Raw genomic sequence first — 21,087 nt, 5'->3', positions numbered from 1 at the left:
TTGAGGAAATCATGTACGCAGGTGTTACACGATGGGCAGATGCACCCTGACTGGAAGGAAGTCCTCTGCCGTTCGCTTTCAAGCCTGAGGTCTTTGCAGAATTTTGAGGGTTTTGCAACAACCAGTGTGAGCACACGTGTGTCTGCTGGTGCTCAAGGGGCCCCAAAGTTGCAGCTCCACAGTTTTGTTATCTTTGACTTTTTTTCATTGTTGCATAGCCTCCAGCTGATGACAAAGACTGAAGGGTGTCATGGCCAAACTTCTGGGTGTCCCACAGAGATGAGCACAAGCAAGTCTCCATTTCAAGGAACAGAGAAGTCATAAATTTGGCCTCTGTTGTAGGGACTGGGATAGAAAATACTAGACCCCATTCAGCAGTTCATGTCTGTGGGGCCTGGTGTCCTATGGCTGTCGTGGACTGGTTCTGGGCCCAGGATGATGGTGAGAGACCTGCAGATGAGAGGAGAGACTCCTCTCCCCCCCCCCCCAGCAATCCCAGCAACCTCCCACCCCCCAGCTGGTTTCCATCCCCCAGGAATCCACACATTCTGTTGTGAAAGCTGAGCAGTTTAACAGAATAAGGACATGGAGCTGATGCCTGTCTCACCTGATAACATGACAATGGCTTTGGTGGGTCCCAGGAAAGGACCACAAACCCCAGAGCACTTTTCAGGTCTAAGGACTACAGAGTACTACAAACCAGGAAATCCCTGTCCACACATGGGTGAGTGACTCTAGATTTGTCATGAAAAATTTCCCTGACCCCTCTTCTTCTGACACTCCTTGGGCTCCTGGGTAGCTTGGCATTTGTCAACAATCACGTCGGTTATTTGTTTCAGAACCATGGGGCTTCTCATTGTGCTGGGTCCTCTCTGGCATGGAGCCTGGCCCAGCCTTGCAGAAGTTAGAACCCAAAACTTCTCACTCTCAGACCGATGCTCTTTCCATCAAGGTGCGTGACACTAGAATTCAGGGATAATCCCAGCAATCTTCCAGTGACCTCCCTTGGACACCAGTGACCAAGGAGGAACAGATCAGAACAGAATGGAAATGGGTTGAAGGGGTCATAGATGGGGAAACAAGGTCAGCCATTCACCCACTCATCCCGCTCCCCCACCCCATGCAGGACCGTTTGGGCTGTCCCCCTCTCCATCTCCCATGCCGCCCTCAGGTTCCCTCACTGTGCCACCCTCTTCCCCCTTCAGCCTGGATCTGCTCTCTCCTCTGTCCTGTCCTTAAGCAAAGCCTTCTCTCAGGAAAAGACTTGATACCCTTCTTTATACTTGAGAGCACATGCTCAGTCATTCTATCATCAGTCTTATCTTCATTATGAATTATCAGTGAAAAATCTTTGTCCCCCAAGGTGAAGAAAACAATTTCAAAGAGTGCTTTTTCTCAGCCCCCTCAGCAGATAGTCTGTCTCTAACACAAAAAGGAAGAGGAAAAGCGGCAGAGGATGAGGTGGAAAAGAAAAAGTTCACAGTGGGGGTGGAGGAGAGAGAGGCAGGAAGACCCCTGATTGCTACAAAAACCCATGCTGTGGTTTTCAAAGACCATATATACAAGTCATGAAGGTGTGAGCAATGACGGAAGTGGGAGACGACCAAAGAACAAGGCAGGGGCTGAAAGCTCAAAGTGCCTTCACCAGAGCCCCCAGGCTAAGAGCAAGAAAGAAGAACTTCTGTCCCAAGGTAATGAGGCCCACTGGGGAACTGGGGTCTGGGAGTGGGAATGGGATGTTGACAGAACTGCTCAGGTAAGGACAGGCTTCCAGTGAGGTCCTTGAGAACCCCTAATTTTTGCAATGCTCTTTACCCTTAGGACGCTAGAAAGAGAAGTGTTACTGTGCCAGCTGGGGCGCCATGCTTGCTCTTCCCGAGTCGGCTTCCAGGGATCCAGGCCCCATTCTGACACTTGCCTCAAACGTGAAAGAACTGTACTGCATGTTCATGGGAGGGAAATCCAGGCAAGCTCCCAAAGTAACAAACCTGACCAAGCACAAATCTCTTATGCTGTCCTAAATCCTACAGGCCGCTTTGTTTTGGTCAGTGTTCATTGGGGATGAATGACAAAGGGTCATTTTTATCAATAAAAAGGACATGGTCACTAGAGGAAAGTTCTCAAGACTTGGATCCACTGTCCTCAGGATCCCTCAAAGCCTGGCCTAGGACAAGCCACTGGGCTCCATGGAGCTTCAGACTGGTCCTGTGAGGCACCCCAAGGGAAGTTATATCCCAGATGTATGCTCTGGGAGGGGGAATGCCAACAAGAGAGGCTTCAGGCCAACTGGCATGTTTTGGCAGAGTAAACTTGTGAATTCCAGAGTGAAAATAATGATTTGGAAATAGTTTTCCACGGGACGCCAGGGTGGTGCAGGTCAATTGACTGTCTGACTCTTGGTTTCAGCTCAGGTTGTGATCTTGGGGTCATGGGATCGACCCACGTAGGCTCCATGCTCATCGAAGAGTCTGCTTGAGATTCTCTCCCTCCTCCCTCCTCTCCCCTCCCCTCTCTCTCTCTGTAAAATGAATGGGTAAATCCAAAAAAAGAAAAAGAAGAACAAGTAGTTTTCCTTGGGGCACCTGTTGTGGCTCAGTCTCTTAAGCAACCGACTCTTGACCTCAGCTCAAGTCTTGATCTCAGGGTCATGAATTAAGGCCCATATAAAAAAAGAAAGAAAGAAAGAGAGTAAGGGAGAAAGAAAGAAAGAAAGGAAGGAAGGAAGGAAGGAAGGAAGGAAGGAAGGAAGGAAGGGTTTTCCTCTAAGTTCCAGAGTTATGCACTTTAGTGGAAGACTTTTCATCTAGAAATCAGGAGAGCTGGTTGCCTCAGTTTCCCTAATTACAAAACAAGGAGCCTGTTCTGTAGGAGTTCTTAACTGAGGGTCCATTCATGAGATTCATAAACCCGAGAGAAACATTATATCTTTATTTCCACCAGTTTCTAGCTGAAAGTTAGCATTTGTTTCAATTATGAATGTAGGCAACCAACCACAATAGAATTTGCCATCAATAGAAATCAGAAACATTTCCAAATCTCATTACAGTTGTTACAGATTTCTCAAAATGTCACATAGATTCATCACTACTATGAGATTATGATGCTTTACTGATGCTAGATCTTAGGAAACACGCTACACTATCCCATGTTCCAATGTTTAGACGACTATTTTGATATAATTTGTTTCCTTTGTTATCCTTTATATTTTGTTTTATTAATTTGTAAATTATTCTGAGAAGGGGACCCACAGGCTTCATCAGACAGCCAAAGGTGTCTGTGGTCTATTTATGTTATGGTTGAGAAGCCCAACTCTGTGTGTCAAGGCAGGTCAGGGCCTCAAGCCTGAGAAAGCAGACAAGTGCTCCAAGGGCCTTCTGAGACTGACTTCAGTTTACTTACTAATCTGTTTCTATTTTAAGGAAGTTGGGTGTGTGGTGGTTGATGAAATCCCATCTCTGGGTCTGGGGCATCTTTTTCAGCTTGGTGGGAGATCTGCAAATCGCAATCTGCAAACAAATATTTGTGAAGCTGTTTGCTAACCTTCCACCTCCTCTGAGAGGTTAGATCAGGACTTTGGTAGCAAAAAGAAGAGCCTCTTCCTTCCAGTCTTTACCCACCAGCAGTGGGTCCACACTCCGCAGAAAATGTCCGGCACAGACCCACGTGTCATTTAATTATAGTAACATTCACAGGAGGGAGCTTTAAACACAGGAGGAGTATAAGGCTGAGCAAGGTTGGTAACATGCCCCAGTTCACATGAAGCTTGGATTTGAGTCTGGGACTCCAGGTGCTTCCTGCTTTCTAAGGTCAGGGAGAAGGAGGGTGTTTACCTCCAGAGGCACATCCTCAGAGTCCATAGGTCCTGGGCACCCAGCATAGTTCAGGGGCCGCGGGGAAGGCTGAAAGGTGACGATGCCAACCTAACCTGGACCCTCATCGTTGCCGACTCCAGGGCTCGCCACGTCTTATGAGGAAGAGGAGACCTGCATCTAGCCTGTGGACCCAGAAAGTCCCCACCTTTCGCTCCCCAACACCTCTTCCCGCTTTGGAGGGGTCTAGTACAGGCTGTGTCCTCAGGACCCACCAGACCGGATCTTGCACCGCCCACACCTCCAGCACTAGCTCAGGTTTTCCCCTGCTGGCCTGCACACCCTACCCCCGCGCCATCTCCGGCTTCAACTAGAAGGCAGCGCCCTCTAGTGGTCATAACGCAGAAGCAACGGTGCCTGCTCCACCCGGCCCTGCCTGCATCATACCGGGGTGCTCCCCCTCCAGGCACCAAGGTCACCTACTCCAAGAGCATCTTTTCCCCATGGCCCCCACCTGCCCAGGCCCCCTGAACGGCCCACGATAAACTTACACGCTCTGCTCCAGCTCGCCCCTAGGCACCACGAAGCGCGGCCACTCCTGCATCAACCCCTGTGAGCCTGCCTGCCACTCTGCCGCTCTCTTCTTGGAAGCGGTCCCTACCACGCCCCTCCCATCCCGCTGCACCAGTCCCTCAGGAAACATGCCTAGAGAGGGGACGTGACCTTCTCAGCATCTCGCAGCTAGCTAATGCACATCCAGGACTTGAAGCCCAATCTCCCCAGACCGTTCCCTGCCTTACCTCACCACCAGATCCCCAGTCAGCAAACATCAGTCAAGGCCCAACTGCATTCCGGTCTTGCAGCCTTTCCAGACCTCTCATTCAGAATTTCTCCTTTCCTATTCCTTGATATACTTTATGACCTTATTATTGTTATCACAGCCTTCCTTGGATTGCAGCCGTTCCTGAATGGCTAGATAGATGTGAGGAGAGGGACAAGGGACATGAAAGACACGCATAACTTGGGAGTTAGAATCCTAGCTCCTTCACTTAGAAGCTGTGATTTTTAAGCTCCTCACAACGTCTCTCTAAGCTTCCATATGCTTGGTAAAAGTGACACATTTTTAAATAACTAGAAAAGCCGTGCTTTATAAGAACTAAACACAATTGTGGATGTGGAGGTGTTTGGGACACTGTAAATTGCTGCAAATATGAGGAAGCATAAAAATAAACATGGCTAACATTTACTGAGTCTTTACTCTATGCCAGCCACTACCCTGGCATTAAACCATGTAAGTAGTTTACATGGGTTGCCTCCTTTAACCCACAGAACAACCCTGGAAAGAGAATATGATCATCATTTTACAGCTCAGTAAGCTGCTTTTCAGAGAGGTTAAGAAACTTGCCAAAGCCAGAGTACAGATGGGTCCTTCTGACTAGAGGCTGCATAGAACCACTGAGAGAGTCAGCCTCTGTTTTAGTTGTCTCTCTGGGCTCTGTGGTGCCTAACACATCATAGTTGTTCAGTGTTTGTCAAATATATCCATTTATTAAGGGCTGAGGATGGTTCCTACCCCAGGAGCCTAAGTATAAGTGTTTCCTTAGACTAGCATCAGTAAGTGTTGGGACACAAGCCGTCTGGTTCCAGAGTCTATACTTTAAACCACAAACCTAGGCTAAATGAATAACTGCGATTCTTCTTCATCTTCCTTTTTCGAGTTTTTTAATTTAAATTCAATTAATTAACATATAATGTATAATCAATTTCAGAGGTGGTGTTCAGTGTTTCATCAGTCTTATATAACACCCAGTGCTCATTACATCACGTACCCTCCTTAATGCCCAGCACTGAGTTTCCCCATCCCCCCACTCACCTTCCCTCCAGCACCCCTGTTTGTTTCCTATGATTAAGACTCTCTGATGGTTTGTCTCCCTCTCTGATTTCATCTTGTTTTATTTTTCCTTCCCTTCCCCTATGTTCCTCTGTTTTGTTTCTTGAATTCCACATATGAGTGAGATCATATGATAGTTGTCTTTCTCTGACAGACTACTTTCGCTTAGCATAATACCCTCCAGTTCCTTCCATGTCCTTGCAAATGGCAAAATTTCATTTCTTTATCTTCCTTTTCAAATCAGATAATACTTTGTGTCTAGACACAAAGCATGTCATTCAATGTTTTGTTTCAAGAGTCAGCAGGACATTCTGGTGGAGACATGGAAGAGCATGAAAGTAAGACAACACACAGGAGAAGGAACACAAGGTCAAGGCTAGGGCAGCAGCCCTGGGGGCCAGACCACTGGGAGTTTTCATTAGGATTATAACAAACTTAGAGGCACCTGAGTGGCTCAGTTGGTTAAGCATCTGCCTTTGGTCAGGTCATGATCCCAGGGTTCTGGGATTGAGTCCCACTCACTTTGGGCTCCCTGCTCATCAGGGAGCCTGCTTCTCTCACTGCCCATCTCCCCTGCTCATTCTATCTCTCTCTCTCTCTATCTCATGCACGTAAAAATAAATAAAACTACTTTTTTAAAAAGTAGTAGTAAGGGCACCTGGGTGGCTCAGTGGGTTAAAGCCTCTGCCTTCGGCTCAGGTCATAAGCCCAGGGACCTGGGATCGAGCCCCACATCGGGCTCTGTCCTCCACGGGGAGTCTGTTTCCTCCTCTCTTTCTGTCTGCCTCTCTACCTACTACTTGTGATCTCTGTCAAATAAATAAATAAAATATTTTTTAAAAATAAAAAAATAAAAAGTAGTAGTACATTCATAAGGTAAAATACATTAAGTGGAACAGTGTTATATGAGGAAAAAAAGCCTCCTTACATTTATGTGCCTCCCAACCCACAGGAACTGCCCTTCCCCGCTTAAAGTTCATCTCTTTTAATATTTTCCACTTAACTTTTGGATACAAAGATCAGAATGGTGGTTGTCAGAGAAGAGGAGACTGAGGGGTGGGTGAAAGGGGTGAAGAGGGTCTGGAGGTACAGACCTCCAGCTGTGAAATGAACAGGTCATGGGGATATGGTGTGCAGCATGGGGACTACAGTGAATGGTATTGTAGTGCACACTTGAAGGTGGCCAGCAAAGTGAATCTTGAAAGTTCTCATCAAAAGAAAAACATTTTTTGGTAAATTTTTATGGTGATGGATGGTGACTAGACTTCCTGTGGTGATCGTTTCACAGTGCATAACTATTGTCAAATCATTACTTGTAACTCATATCATGTATGTCGATTATACCTCTATAAATAGATTAGAAATAATCAAAATCTTCACTGGTAGGAATCTATGAGAATAAATTCACATAATTATGAACACTGTGCAACAACTTTTTTTTTTAAGATTTTATTTATTTATTTATTTGTCAGAGAGAGAGAGAGAGACAGAGAACACAAGCAGGCAGAGTGGCAGGCAGAGGCAGAGAGAGAAGCAGGCTCCCCACTGAGCAAGGAGCCCAATGCGGGACTCGAGCCCAGGACCTTAGGATCATGACCCGAGCCAAAGGCAGCGGCTTAACCGACTGAGCCACCCAGGCGTCCCTGTGCAACAATTTTTAAGGAGGGAAAGTTGTTTATGTACTGATAAGGAATGTCTCCACAGGACACACTGGTAAGTGAAAAAAGCAAAATATAGAACAGAGGATACGGTACGCTATCATTCATTGTTGTTATTGATTTTTTTTTACAAAAGGAAAGATATGGAACCTCTTAAATATACATAGAATATCTCTAGAAGTATCCACAATAAGGCAACATCGGTTGACTCTGGGAAGGGGCAATAGATCACTGGGGGTGGGAGTAGGAAGGATACTTTTAACTACACAGCTCTACCCTTTAACCCTGTGAATGAAATTATCTATCCAAAAACATATAAACTATTAAAGTGTTTAAATATATTTTTAAAACACTTATATAAAGAGAGGGGATTTTAAAAAATAAGAATATTTATTTTATATGCATAGCCCTGCAATTTGCCTTTTTTGACATAATGGTATATTATTGATCCCCCCCCTCAAGCTCATAAAGAACTCATTCTTTTTAATAATACATAATTTTCTACTGTATGAATGATTCAAAATTTATTCAAGGATTTCCAACTGATGAAAACCCAGGTTTTATCTTGCTTTTGCTTTGGGTTCAGTTTGGGTTTTTCGAGATGAGAACATTTTTTCTTAGCTAGGATTAGAAGATATAAACATAAAAAAAGAACATATAAACATAAAAGGCAAGACAATAAAATATTGGAAAAAAGTATAACTCCAACCTGAGGGAAACTTTCTTAAACAATACAGAGAACTACAGATCACTTAAAAGAAAAGATAGATAGATGCACTGTATTTAACTACATGCAAATGTGAATTTTCCTGATGGAAAAAAACATTTTTTCAAGAGACAATGAATTGGGAGAAAATATTTGTTAAAAAAAAAAAGGGTAATATCTCTAATATAGAGAAAAGCTGATTTTTTTTAAAAAGTTGATTTGGGGGGGCGCTTGGGTGGCTCAGTGGGTTAAAGCCTCTGCCTTCAGCTCGGGTCGTGATCCCAGGGTCCTGGGATCGAGCCCCGCGTCGGGCTCTCTGCTCAGCTGGGAGCCTGCTTCCTCCTCTCTCTCTCTCTGCCTGTCTCTCTGCCTACTTGTGATCTCTGTCAAATAAATAAATAAATAAATAATCTTAAAAAAAAATAAAAAGTTGATTTGGGAATAAAAAAAGCAAAGGATATGAACAGGCAATTCATAGAAGAGGAAAAGACGAGTAAATGTATGAAGAGATCCTCACCCTCACTAGTCATGGAAATGCAAAATAAATCAACAGTGAGATCTAATTTTTCATTCATCAAAATTGGCAAAAATGTAAAATATTCAGTCCTAACAAGCGCATTCTTTTTTTTATTTTATTTTATTTTATTTATTTGACAGAGAGAGAGAGATCACAAGTAGGCAAAGAGGCAGGCAGAGAAGAGGGGAAGCAGGCTCCCCGCTGAGCAGAGAGCCTGATGCGGGACGATCCCAGGACCCCGAGACCACGACCCGAGCTGAAGGCAGAGGCTTAACCCACTGAGCCACCCAGGCACCCTAACAAGCGCATTCTTGCTGAATATCTGAATCTCAACCATATTTCTGGGAAGCAATCTGATAATATGTAGTAGAAAAAAAAATGTGTTCCTAGTCTTTGACCTAGTAATGCAACTTAATTTAGAAAAAAATATTCTGAAAATAGAGCCTTTAGTGTCTCTGTCTCTTCCCTCTTTTCTCCTCTCTTCTCTCCAGTGAACCTCACTTGATTAACTTTCTCGCTTCCCAGCCAGCTGGACTCTCATGCCCAAGCCTTCCACCACCAGACTCTAGCCAACTTGAGCTAGTGCCTGGAACATGGAGATGGTCTTGGAGCCCTGGGAGGAGTCCTCATGTGCTTTCAGGAAAGTAAGGCAAGGACATCACTGGAGCCAACATTTCCTTTTCAGGAAAGTGAGGCAAGGACATCATTGGAGCCAACATTTGCTTCAAGTTCCTGTGGCTGCTGACACTGTGCAGGACACTGATGGCACCTGGCAGAGGATGCTTCGCCCTGGCCATTCTGCTGGCAATCATGGACACCCAGCTTGGTGGTGAGGACAGCCCCTCCTCAGATCCCCAGAGCAGAGATAGCCATCAGGGAAAATCCTGGACTCAGGAGGAGGGATGGATCCCAAGGTTTTTTTTTCTGGTAGGGAAGAAAAGGTACTACTCCCTCTTGACTCTAATGGAAAGGTGAAAAATATAGTTATTCTTTTTCTGTTAAAACTAATACTATTGCCCTCCCCATCAGACATTCTGCCTCTGTTATGTGTTGCCAAGAGCCTGGTAATCTGGCCCTCAATCTAAGATACTTTCAGGATCTTATACAGTCTAAATTTATGAAATCCAGGTTTGAGATCCAGATACTACAATGTGTGTCAACTTGGGGTGCCTGGGTGGCTCAGTTGGTTAAGCATCCACCTCTTGATTCAGCGCAGGTCATGATCTCAGGGTCATGAGATCAAGCCCTGCTTTGGGCTCTGTGCTGGACGTGGAGCCTGCTTAGGATTCTCTCTCCCCTTCTCCCTCTGCCTCTCCTCTCTCTGAAATATATAAGTCAGCATTAGCAACCCACTAAACCACTGTGTAGTTCAGTTAATAAAATAGGAACATCAGTATGTGGTTCTAGGGCTATACCGAGGATTAGATGTATATAAATGCACTTTAATAAAGGTCCTATACAAGTTCCACTTGGAGTAGAAATAAAATCTAAACCATTTCTGAATTAACAAATAACTGGGATTACAGGTTTCCCTCAGATACAGGTATAGCCCGTAAACTACTCTTCTAAGAGGTGGTATTTAATGTAGGCTGGGCAGCCGCCTCCTCTGCCTCAACATTTCTGGGTGAGTGCACTTAGTCTATGTGAGTGAACTTCCCCTGGCTAACTCTTCTCCCTTCCCATTCCAGAGGGCATGCAGATCCAAAGCTCATTTCACAAGGAAGGAAAACAACTACGCTTGATCTGTACTTTGCTGTATAAGAAAGAAGAGGCTGAGGGGGTTATAGTGTTTTTGTGCAAGAACAGGTCTTCTGACTGTTTCCCCGAGACCAGCTTGCAGCAACGGAGACTCAAACGGAATCCTGGGAGAGACGGTGTCAGTGAAATACCATCTCATTTGGTGTTCACCATAAACCAAATCACACCATCAGACAGCGGGACCTACCAGTGTTGTGCCATAAGCCGGAAGCCAGACATCCGCCTTCAGGGTCACTTTTTCTCTATTTTAGTCACAGGTGAGCTCTGACATCCCACATGCCACCAGATGAGATAATAAGCAGGGTTGGCAGCTGGAGACAGAAATAGTTACTTCAGGTCCTGGACAGGCGGTCTCTCCTTGGGGCAAGAGTCCTTCCCATGACTCAGTCATTTCCCACCAGTCCCACTGTAGTGGCAAATGCTCACAGCATGAATACAAAAGTGATCTCGTTTTGTCTTTTATTTTAAAAATCTTATTGAGATAAATAATTTCATTTTTATTGACACTGAGACTGGGTTACATGGAGGTAAAGCAATTTGTTCAATTTGTCTTGCTGACCAGTGCCAGTAAAGCAGATAGAGGTCTGAAATTTAGGCTTTCTTGATTCTAATTCAGAGATCTCTCAGAAATGTGGTCCTAGTTCTAAATACAGACACTGAGCCTTCACGCTGTGACAGAGATGAATTTGAGATAAAATGGATGGTTGTCTTAATAAACATTTAGTTGTAAAGAAACAGAAATCTGCTCAAGTTGCCATGGGTTAAAAGGAACAAATAATAAAGCAGGAATAAAGGAATAAAGCCCTCATGAGATCCGGGCTCTGAAACCAGAAAGCCAACAGAACCTAAACAGTGACAGTCTCAATCTCTCTGGGGCAGCAAGGTCTCTCATCTCTGCATATTTCCTTTATTTTATGCATACTCCTCTACTCTGTTACTACTTAGACAAAACCCAAATACGGTCACCTCCAGACTCAGCTTTATATGTGACTTCATCATATGGCCAGGAGAGAGTGACTCTTGTTTCTATATTCCCAAAGGAACAAGGCTTCAAAACTAAGGATTATGTTCTAATTGGAATTCTATACCCAAACAAATTGCAGTCAAATGTAAGGAAAGAATAAAGACAGGCAATGACTCAAAAAAAGAGATTGCCTCCCATGTGATCTTAAGAAGCCACCAGAGGTGTACTTCAAAAAAACAGGAAGTGAACAGGTAGAGTCGATAAAATGGGATCCAGGAAAGTAAGGACTCTAATAGGAGAAAGGAGATAAGAAAATTCTAAAAAGAAAAATGGCCAAAACAATTAGTCCAAAAGGAAAAAGAGAAAGAGGACTCTGGAAGATCTTGAGGAGGTGAAAACAGAATTGATAGATCATCTTTCTGAAGGCCTGTGACAGATTGGATAAAGGATTAAAGATATGGATATGGAAAATTCTGCCTGGTTAAAAAAAAAAAATAAGGTAATCATCATCTCCAGGGAAAACACTAAATTTTACAAAAGGAAACCTATCACGGCACACAACTTGGTTCTGTAATAATGTAACATTTACAGAATCCAAATTACATAACATTCATTTAACTACAATGTGTAATATAATGATTTATGAAAGATGCAGAGAAGGGAAGTGGATAGCAGCTTAAGAGAAACATATCTTCATCTTCTTTAACAGAAAATCAATAGATAATGCCCAAATTTTATCATCAAGAAGTGGTAACATAAGCATACTATTTAGGAATACAGTGAAACATCTCAGAGCTGACAGTGGTTGTCTCGGGGGAATAGGCCTAGGAGGAAAAAAGGACACTGCTATTATTCTTTATGAACTTTCAAATACTGTATTTTAACTTTAAAAAAAATAGAAAACAGGGGCACCTGGGTGGCTCAGTGGGTTAAAGGCTCAGGTCATGATCCCAGGGTCCTGAGATCGAGCCCCACATCGGTCTCTCTGCTCTGCAGGGAGCCTACTTCCTCCTCTCTCTCTCTCTGCCTGCCTCTCTGCCTGCTTGTGATCTCTGTCTGTCAAATAAATAAATAAATAAATAAAAAGAAACAAATAAAAAATAAAATTACACCCCCTCCCAAGTAAAAACCTAGCCCAGTCTTTTAACAAATATTTTAATCATTTCCTATGGTTAGCAGTTAATCCACATTTTCTACATTGTTCTGGATTGATTTATATTTTCTTCCTTGCTTCCTGGTGTCTTCCCCTCTGACCTCACTACAGCATCCAACACTTCACATTCTTTCCCTTAACAAACGCCCATCTTTATTGGCTTCTACGACTCTACTTCCCTGGTTTTCCCGCCTTTCTGGGGGTTCTTTTGCTCCTTCGCTGCCTCCATTTCCCCCTTCCACCTCTCAAACATGAGAATTCATTCGCCAAGACTCATTCCTCACCTCTCTGATCATTCCCCTACTGTTTCTCCCAAGTTCTCATTCACCCTCATGGCTTTAACCTGCCCCTTCTTGCAAAATGATCCACAAATCAACTCCTCCAGCTCTAATCTCTTCCTAAGTTTCAATTTAACATTTTCACTGACAACTGGATTCCTAGCTTCTAACTGCCCTGCCATCTCCTCAGACTCAAACCTATCCTAAGACCCTAGTTCTGCCCATGATTTATGGTCAAAATCTTGGTGCCTTTTTTTCTCTTCTCCATACAGTCGGTTACTAAGTACAACTAGTTCTTCCCCAGTTTTATTCCTTTCTTTCCAAAGGGGCTTTCCAAGTCTTCATTGTCTCACACTTAAAATATTCCAACAGTTGGGGCGCCTGGATGGCTTAGTGGGTTAAAGCCTCTGCCTTTGGCTCAGGTCATGATCCCAGGGTCCTGGAATTGAGCCCTGCCTGCATCAGGCTCTCTGCTCAGCAGGGAGCCTGCTTCCCTTCATCTCTCTCTCTGCCTGCCTCTCTGCCTACTTGTGATCTCTGTCTGTCAAATAAATAAACAAAATCTTAAAAAAAAAAAAAATTCCAATAGTCTTCTGACAAGCTCCTTGGGATCTGACCATGTCTTACTCAACCTTGTATCTCCTCCCACACCTACCTCAGGGCCTGGCACTAAGCTATTACCTAATAAATGATCCATCAACTCTAAATAATATCTCTGCCTCCAAACCAAACAGCCACCTAACCTCTTTCTAAAATGCTAATTTGTACATGCCACACCACCAGTTTTAACGGCTTTTAACTTTCTATGGGGCAAAGTCTAAATTATTTTTGCCTCACTCCAGAGGCTTTTTTAAAATTTCATTCTATTTATGTGAATACTCTCTTCCCGTTTACCTCACGAGGGGAAACTCTTCTGTCATTCTTCTCACACTTCTCATACTGATTGTGCATCCCGCAGACACAGTGCTGAGCTTGGAGAGTAGAATGGGGGGAGCAACAAGGCCCTTACTCCTTATAAACTAATCTATATATAGTCTATAATCTGATCACATTCTTTTAATACATCCTAAGCTTTTCTACTGGTGATGGCGCTCTGTAAGATAAACTGCCTTTCTCAGCCTCTCAGTACTCTGAGACTCTAATACTTAAGCACATGCACCAAATGCAGAGATGATAAACTTCCTCTTGGAAGGTGAAACTAACAAAGCTGGACACGTAACATATAATATCAGTAAATAACGTCTACCGTTCACTGTGGCTTACCATGTGCCAGGCATTGTGCTGAATGATATGTTATTTCATTTAGTCTTCACTGCCTTTTTGAAGTTGCAGCTATTGTTGTCTTGTGAAAAGTCAGGCTCAAAGGTAATTGAGGGTAATTTTATTCAGCTAGTAAATGGTTAATAAAAATCCAGATCTATTCCAAAGCCCAGATTTTAATTTAGGCCAAAGTGCTTGACACACTCCGGAAGACGGTTTTTACGTGAGGGGGCACCCAAGTCCAAGGTACCTAAGCTATTTTAGCTAACAAGACTTGAAAGTTCCTTCAAGGTAGGCTTGTTTGCCTCTCCAGTGTGACACATTCTGTATCTATTTTTTTGCTGTTTTAAGTACCTCATCATCATTACCCAGAAATGTTTAAAAAAATACTTATTTGGGCAATAAATTGTGCTGAGCGTTATCCTTGGAGATCAAAAAAGATGTTCTAAGATGACACAAAAGGAGGTATTAATGATTTCTGAAACCCTCTGCTGATCAATTAATTTTCTTTTGAACTAGAGACAGGGAACTATACAGTGAAAGGACTGAAACGAACAGGACACCCCAAGTTCATTCACAGCAAAGGCATTCTCAGTTCAGGCTTCCTGCAAGAAAACGCCTGGGTGATGCTGGTCACTAGCCTGATGACCTTGGCCCTTCAAGGTATGTTCCAAAGAGTCTTCAGCAGCCCAGGAAATGAGGGTGCTACACCTTTGACATCTTGCTTATCCTCCAGGAGGAGACGGGTAGAAAGGAAGCCTAGAGTGGGAGAGTGAAGGGAGGCCCCTGCTGTCCACAGGAAAACATCAAACCAACATGAGGGCAAAATTGGACCAAAGGGACTCAAGACTATACTAATCAGAGGAAGATGGATGAAACACATTTTCCATGGGATAGGAGATCAGACCTGTTAGGAAAGAAAGCTTGTGGAAGAGGCAAAGAAATAAATACAGCTGCCTCTATTCATGGGACAAACAGAAGGCTACAAGTTAAGGCAACAGATGTTTGCCTATTATGTGAAGATGAACAAGGCAAGAGTCAGACTGGGTCTGGAGGTGGGTTTTAAAAATGCAACTCCTTGGCAAAAGGTGATGGGCAGACTGGGTATAAACACTTGCAGATGAGTCCTCTGAGCATCACATCAATATAGATCCCAGTTTTCCCTATTGGATAAGAGATTGGAACTCACAATGATTTGCCATTACAATTACCAGTAACTGATGGAGCTCTTTGCCCGTCCTTGGCATTTATTTTTTAAGATTTTATTTATTTATTTATTTGTCAGAGAGAGCAAGCGAGCAAGATAGCACACAAGCAGGCAGAGTGGCAGGCAGAGGCGGAGACAGAAGCAGGCTCGCTGCCGAGCAGGGACTCCATCCCAGGACTCTGGGATCATGACCTGAGCCGAAGGCAGCATTTTTTTTTTTTTAATATTTTATTTGAGAGAGAGCACAGCAGAAGAGGAAGACGCAGACTCCTCACTGAGCTGAGAGCCCCACATGGGGCTTGATCCCAGATCCCTGAGATCATGACCTAGGACAAAGGCAGACGCTTAACTGACTGAGCCACTTAGGCACCCCACCTGTCCTTGGAATTCTTAATTCCATGTATTTTTTTTTAAGCTTTCCTCTTATTAATAACTACCACTGTTTGCATGTCACCAGAATGTAGGCTCTATAAATGCAGAGGCTTTGTCACATTTACCCCAGCAAAAAGACAGTACCAGGCATAGTAAGCTCTTAATAAATTTGTTTAAACAATTTGTGTGATAGGTTAGGTTTTACCTATGGTGATTCTTGCACCATACAACCCTTCCAGGCAAACATTCCCTGATTTCTCATCAGTAAACAGGCACAAAGAGCTTAATATTGCTCTAGTTCACAGGAATTAAGAGAGAGGAACTTCTCACTCCAAAACCATGTGTGCTCAGTAATTATCTACTATATGCTAAGTATTTTCTCTCTCCTTCACTACCCTCCCCACTCTTAGATTGCCTCCTCCCATTTCTAGAAATAGGATCACCTAACACTCCCATAGTCCAGACTTTTTTTTTAAAGATTTCTTTGTAGTTTTTTTTTTTTTAAGATTTTATTTATTTGACAGAGAGAGTACAAGCAGGGGGAACAGGAGGAAGAATGAGAAGGCTCCCGCTGAGCACAGAACCCACTATGGGCCTCAATCCCAGGACCCTGGGACCATGACATGAGCTCAAGGCAGATGCTTAACCAACTGAGTGACACAGGCATCCCATTATTCCAGCCTCTTAATTGGAAACTATTACAAGAAAACAGACCTATCTGTGTTACTTGGCAAAGACCTGCCAAATATAAGCCTATGACAGTTGTCAGGAGGAAATTGATGAATATCCAGCAGTTGAACCCTTTAGACCTAATTCTTTTTTTTTTTTTTTTTTTTAAAGATTTTATTTATTTATTTGACAGACAGAGATCACAAGTAGACAGAGAGGCAGGCAGAGAGAGAGAGGGAAGCAGGCTCCCTGCTGAGCAGAGAGCCCGATGTGGGACTCGATCCCAGGACCCTGAGATCATGACCTGAGCCGAAGGCAGCGGCTTAACCCACTGAGCCACCCAGGCGCCCATAGACCTAATTCTTTATTGAATCTAAATTCCCTCAGATAGTTAGCTACTCTGTTAGTAAAATAAATTGTATTTCTTCATACAGAAACAACTACTCTGAGAAGGAAACTGATGCAACCCATGCAACCCATGACTACTTACTATCTTTGGCTCCCAAGTTATGCTAGAGCCAAAACTCTCTCAAAACTCTCAAAAACTCTTTCCAGTCAGGTGAAGAGAATGAACTTTTGATAGGTGATGCCTTTTATCCCTCTCCCCCCCAACTCAAGGCTTAGCAGAACTATGAAAAGGTTAATGTTCAGTAGAATAAAAGAACACACATTTTGTCAGGCCCAGAGAGATCACGTAGATCAAGTTAGGATGCTTACATGTTATCAAAAGGATGAAGGGACGCCTGGGTGGCTCAGGAGGTTAAGCACCTGCCTTCAGCTCAGGTCCTGATCTCAGGGTCCTGAGATAGAGAGCCACATCAGGCTCTCTGCTCAATGGGGAGTTTGCTTCTCCTTCTCCCTCCCTCTCTCAAGTAAACGAATAAAATCTTTAAAAAGAGAGAAAAAAAAAAAGAGAGAGAGGAAGAGAGAAAGAGAAAGAAAGAAAAAGAAAGGAAGGAAGGGGAAGGAAGTAAGGAAGTTAATTAGTTAGTTAGTTAGTTTCCTGCATCTCTGGGCCTCCCTCAGCTCGTAAAACCACCTTCAGTCAGTATCCCTGTCCTATCACTGTGCCAGCCTTCACATGGAAAACCAATGGAACTTTTGGGGAGGCAGCTCTTTCTTTGATTGCCCTACCTTCCCGCAAGGAGAAATCGAAGGTTGGCTTCCTCCCCACCTCGACCAGACCAGTCAGATTTGCTAGAGGTCCCATCTGCACTTTAGCAGTAAGAGACAACTGATTATAGGGAAGGGTTATAACACCTTCCTTCTTTCCATTTCCATTTCCTCCCTAGTCACTAGGACCAATCAAACAATGAATTACATAAGCTATCTAAGTTGTGTGGCAGTAACATAACCTTCCTTTTTCTTTCTACAGCTTTGTAAGCCTTGTGCCAGAAACTTAAAAAAAAAAAAAAAAGTTACAGCAAGATAAACCTGACTCTCTTTAGCTTGCTACCTTTCACATTACAAAATACAGAGAGAAGATACTGCATAGAGGAGGAGATGCTAAATATGCCAAGAATCTGGGGAATGCAAGGTGGGACAAATGAATATATTCCTTGACCTCCCCTCCTCATCACCACAGGAAACCTGCCTTTCTTTCTCCCTCTGTCACCACTTAAAAAAGAAAAAAAAAAAAAAAAAAAAGAACAGCTTTCACAAAAGTGGCTGGTGGACAGTTCTCACTAAAATGCTGGATAAGTCTGCGGTATGTGTGTTTTTGTACCAAAGAAAAAGTCTTCCTCCCCCTTCTCTAACACGGTAAATAAAGAAGGCAGCCAAACAAATTGAGAACACAAGTTTTTTGGGGAAGAAATTTTTATTTAACACTAAAAAGAAGAGAAAAGAAACAAGCAAAGATATGTAGGATAGGAAAAGAGCCAGAGCCCAGTGACTAACTTGGCATGAAAATGAAGAAATGGAGAGACCCCGGCATTCAACAGCACCCCCACAGCACAAGGAAGTTTCGTGCGCCCAGGTGCACCACAAAGCATAACCGCCCAGCTTCAACCAAGTACTTGTCAGCCTCTTTGGTCATATCTCTTTCCTTTTAAATAAATACCCAGAGCAGTATTTGCAGCCTTTTCTTCCCTCCTAAATTCACAAATCCTCTTGTCTTTCTCTTCAGACAGATGACCTTCTGTCATAGTCAAGTGGGGGTAGGGGGAAGGGGCAGAGGACGACATCGACAGGAGACTCTAAGAACACAGACAATTTCACTGGAGCTAAATAGCAAACCATCAAAAGGAAACAGACAGCTTACCTGCGATCCTTGGCCAGGACCTGCCAAATGTGGGAGCAAAGTTTTGTGGGAAGAGAGAGAGAAAAGGCGGAAAAAGATGGCTTAGACCCTTATTAGTGATGGCGTCGACCCTCAAACTAAGGACTCTGGATTTTGTGACTTATGGAGGGTGAAAAAGACTAGGCATGTAGTCAAAACACCTGGATTCAAAATTCTGGCTCTTCAGTGTACCAGCTCTGTGTCCTTGGGCAAATGGAAGTTTTGAGATGCTGTTTCTGTCTACTTATCTCTAAATGGGATCTTGTCTACCCTATCTTCTGTTTCCATAGGATTGCTCTGAGGATCAAATCTGAGATTCTAAATTTTAAACCCACAGCCACTTGAATTCTGACTCCAAAGTCTCCAAAGTTTTCTCCATTAAATTATGTTCACTTTAATCTTTCTATGTTTTATGTAGGTTTTGTTTCTAACTAAATTTAAGCTGCATGCGAGTGGAGATGTTGTCTTTTGCTTTTTACTATTAAAAGAATCTTCTGAAATTTCTCAACATTACATAATCACTGGAAGTCTCACAAAGAAGCCACATCCTACTACAGAAAACGTTGTATCCATTGTGCTATACTAATTATAGTTCACACACAAAAAACTGCAAAAGGATACATGACCGCTGTCCAAGCTTGTTAAGACCTTCAAGAGCATTAGACTATTAGCTCGATGTGAACTAAGCAGAATAAACAAAGCAATAGCAAGTTAGAAGTCCCATTTCTTGTATTCTGCTTATCTCAAGACTTGGTTAAACATAAATGTGAAATACTTATATCCAAATTATTGATACCATTGATTTCAAATAAGCCTACAAATTTTCCATGCATGAATAGGTAGTTTTCTGAATACACATCTTAACCTCAATCCGTATGAGTAATTCACAACCCATGCATGGAATCTGTACTTCCGCGAGGCCATGGAGCTATTATAAGGAATCTGTATTAGAACTATATTTCATCTGAATAAATAATATATCTTACAAATATTTATATACTATATTTCACCTGGATGTAGATTATGGTGTTACTAATAAAGACAAATTGATTTAAAAGCATTACTGATGGGCACCTGGCTGGCTCAGTTGGAAAAACATGACTCTTGATCTCGGGGTCCTGAGTTTGAGGCCCACATGGGGTGTAGAGATTCTTGAGGGGGAAAAAAACACTTAATTTAAAAAAGCATCACTGGAAGCAAATCACAGCAGCTTTTTGTTACATATTTTTTTCATCAAAAGGGTATCTTTTGATGAAAAAAATATAGCTATCTTCATGTTGTGAAGAGTCTAATAATTATTGGACCTTAAAAAAACAGCACACCTTATTAGAGAAGGTAAAGAAGCACAAGCTTATATCCCATGAGTCAGAGATATCCCACTGAAAGAGCAAAGGCAACAAACACAGACTCTACTTCCGTGGACATCAACTAAGAGCAATTTGTCAAAACTTTACAAAGTTTATATGTATATAATCTTAGAGCTGAATGTCTGTAATTCCACTTATCTAGCAGGGAAGATCAAAACCTTATGTCCTTTGGTTAAGACAAGGGTTCTACTTGGATCCTAGAAAATATCTCTAGTTGTACACATTGTATTCTACGCATTTTACTTTAAACCTTGGAGCAGCCCTGTGGTTCCTGGCCTGAGTGCTAAGGCACTGATATTCCAGTTAGCTATGATTCCCCCCACACAATGGCCACTTGTGATACTTCTCTTAACTTCCTGCCTCAGAACTTACGTGAGACTCATTCTGGAAACTCTTTTTTTTTTTTTTAAAGATTTTTTTATTTATTCATTTGACAGATGGAGATCACAAGTAGGTAGAGAGACAGGCAGAGAGAGAGGAGGAAGCAGGCTCCCCACTGAGCAGAGAGCCCGATGCGGGGCTCGATCCCAGGACCCTGGGATCATGACCTGAGCCGAAGGCAGAGGCTTTAAACCACTGAGCCACCCAGGCGCCCCTGGAAACTCTTAATAAGAGTCTTCTCTCCAGGGGTGCCTGGGTGGCTTAGTTGGTTAAGCATCTGCCTTAGGCTCAGGTCATAATTTCAGGGTCCTGGGATGGAGCCCCACATCGGCCTCCCTGCTGAGTGGGGAGTCTGCTTCTCCCTCTCCCTCTGCCTCTGACAACAGTTTGTGCTCTCTCTTCCTCTCTCTCTCTATCTCAAATAAATAAATAAAATCTTAAAAAAAAAAAAAAAAGTCTACTCTCCTAACTCCCAAATCCCTGTTGGTTCATTCTGATGAAAAGCATTTTCATCTTCCCACCTCCCTACCTCAGAAACCAAAGAGGGCTTTCCTCTCATGCTACTATTTATTCATCCTGCTCCTCCCCCTAAAACTGTCTTCCTTCACAGACGTCACCGGCTAGCCTAGATCAGCTCTAACAACCAAGTCTGAAGAGCCCCTCCCTTCCAAAACCCCAAAAGGCTGTTTGGTTGTTGTTTGAAACAGACACATACTATGGTTCCCTCCTGATTAGTTTTTGTTAAGACTGATATAATTTGCTTGAGGAAAAAGCAAGTGGATATCAGATTGAAAGAAACTGAAGCATGCAGAAGGT

The 21,087-nt window shown here is 43.1% G+C and overlaps 1 protein-coding gene across 2 annotated transcripts; it reads left to right on the top strand.

Moving 5' to 3' along the window:
- Positions 1–1,642: 1,642 nt before the first annotated feature.
- LOC111162088 (CD160 molecule) lies at positions 1,643–18,324 on the top strand. Of its 2 annotated transcripts, XM_022526292.1 has the most exons (5): positions 1,643–1,691; positions 9,267–9,410; positions 10,270–10,596; positions 14,514–14,657; positions 17,618–18,324. In XM_022526292.1, exons 2-5 carry the CDS (start codon positions 9,344–9,346, stop codon positions 17,623–17,625), a joined length of 546 nt encoding a protein of 181 aa, XP_022382000.1. In that variant the 5' UTR covers positions 1,643–1,691; positions 9,267–9,343; the 3' UTR covers positions 17,626–18,324. The 2 variants fall into 2 exon arrangements, with proteins under 2 accessions (XP_022382000.1, XP_022381999.1); XM_022526291.1 differs by lacking the exon at positions 17,618–18,324 and having other exon boundaries at positions 14,514–15,242.
- The last annotated feature ends 2,763 nt before the right edge of the window (positions 18,325–21,087 follow it).

Source organism: Enhydra lutris, unplaced genomic scaffold (assembly GCF_002288905.1).
Source record: "Enhydra lutris kenyoni isolate GAN:26980312 unplaced genomic scaffold, ASM228890v2 scaffoldscaffold88, whole genome shotgun sequence".
NCBI lineage: Eukaryota > Metazoa > Chordata > Mammalia > Carnivora > Mustelidae > Enhydra > Enhydra lutris.
Note: the sequence above shows the minus strand (reverse complement) of the source record. Positions and strands in the feature narration are given on the sequence as shown.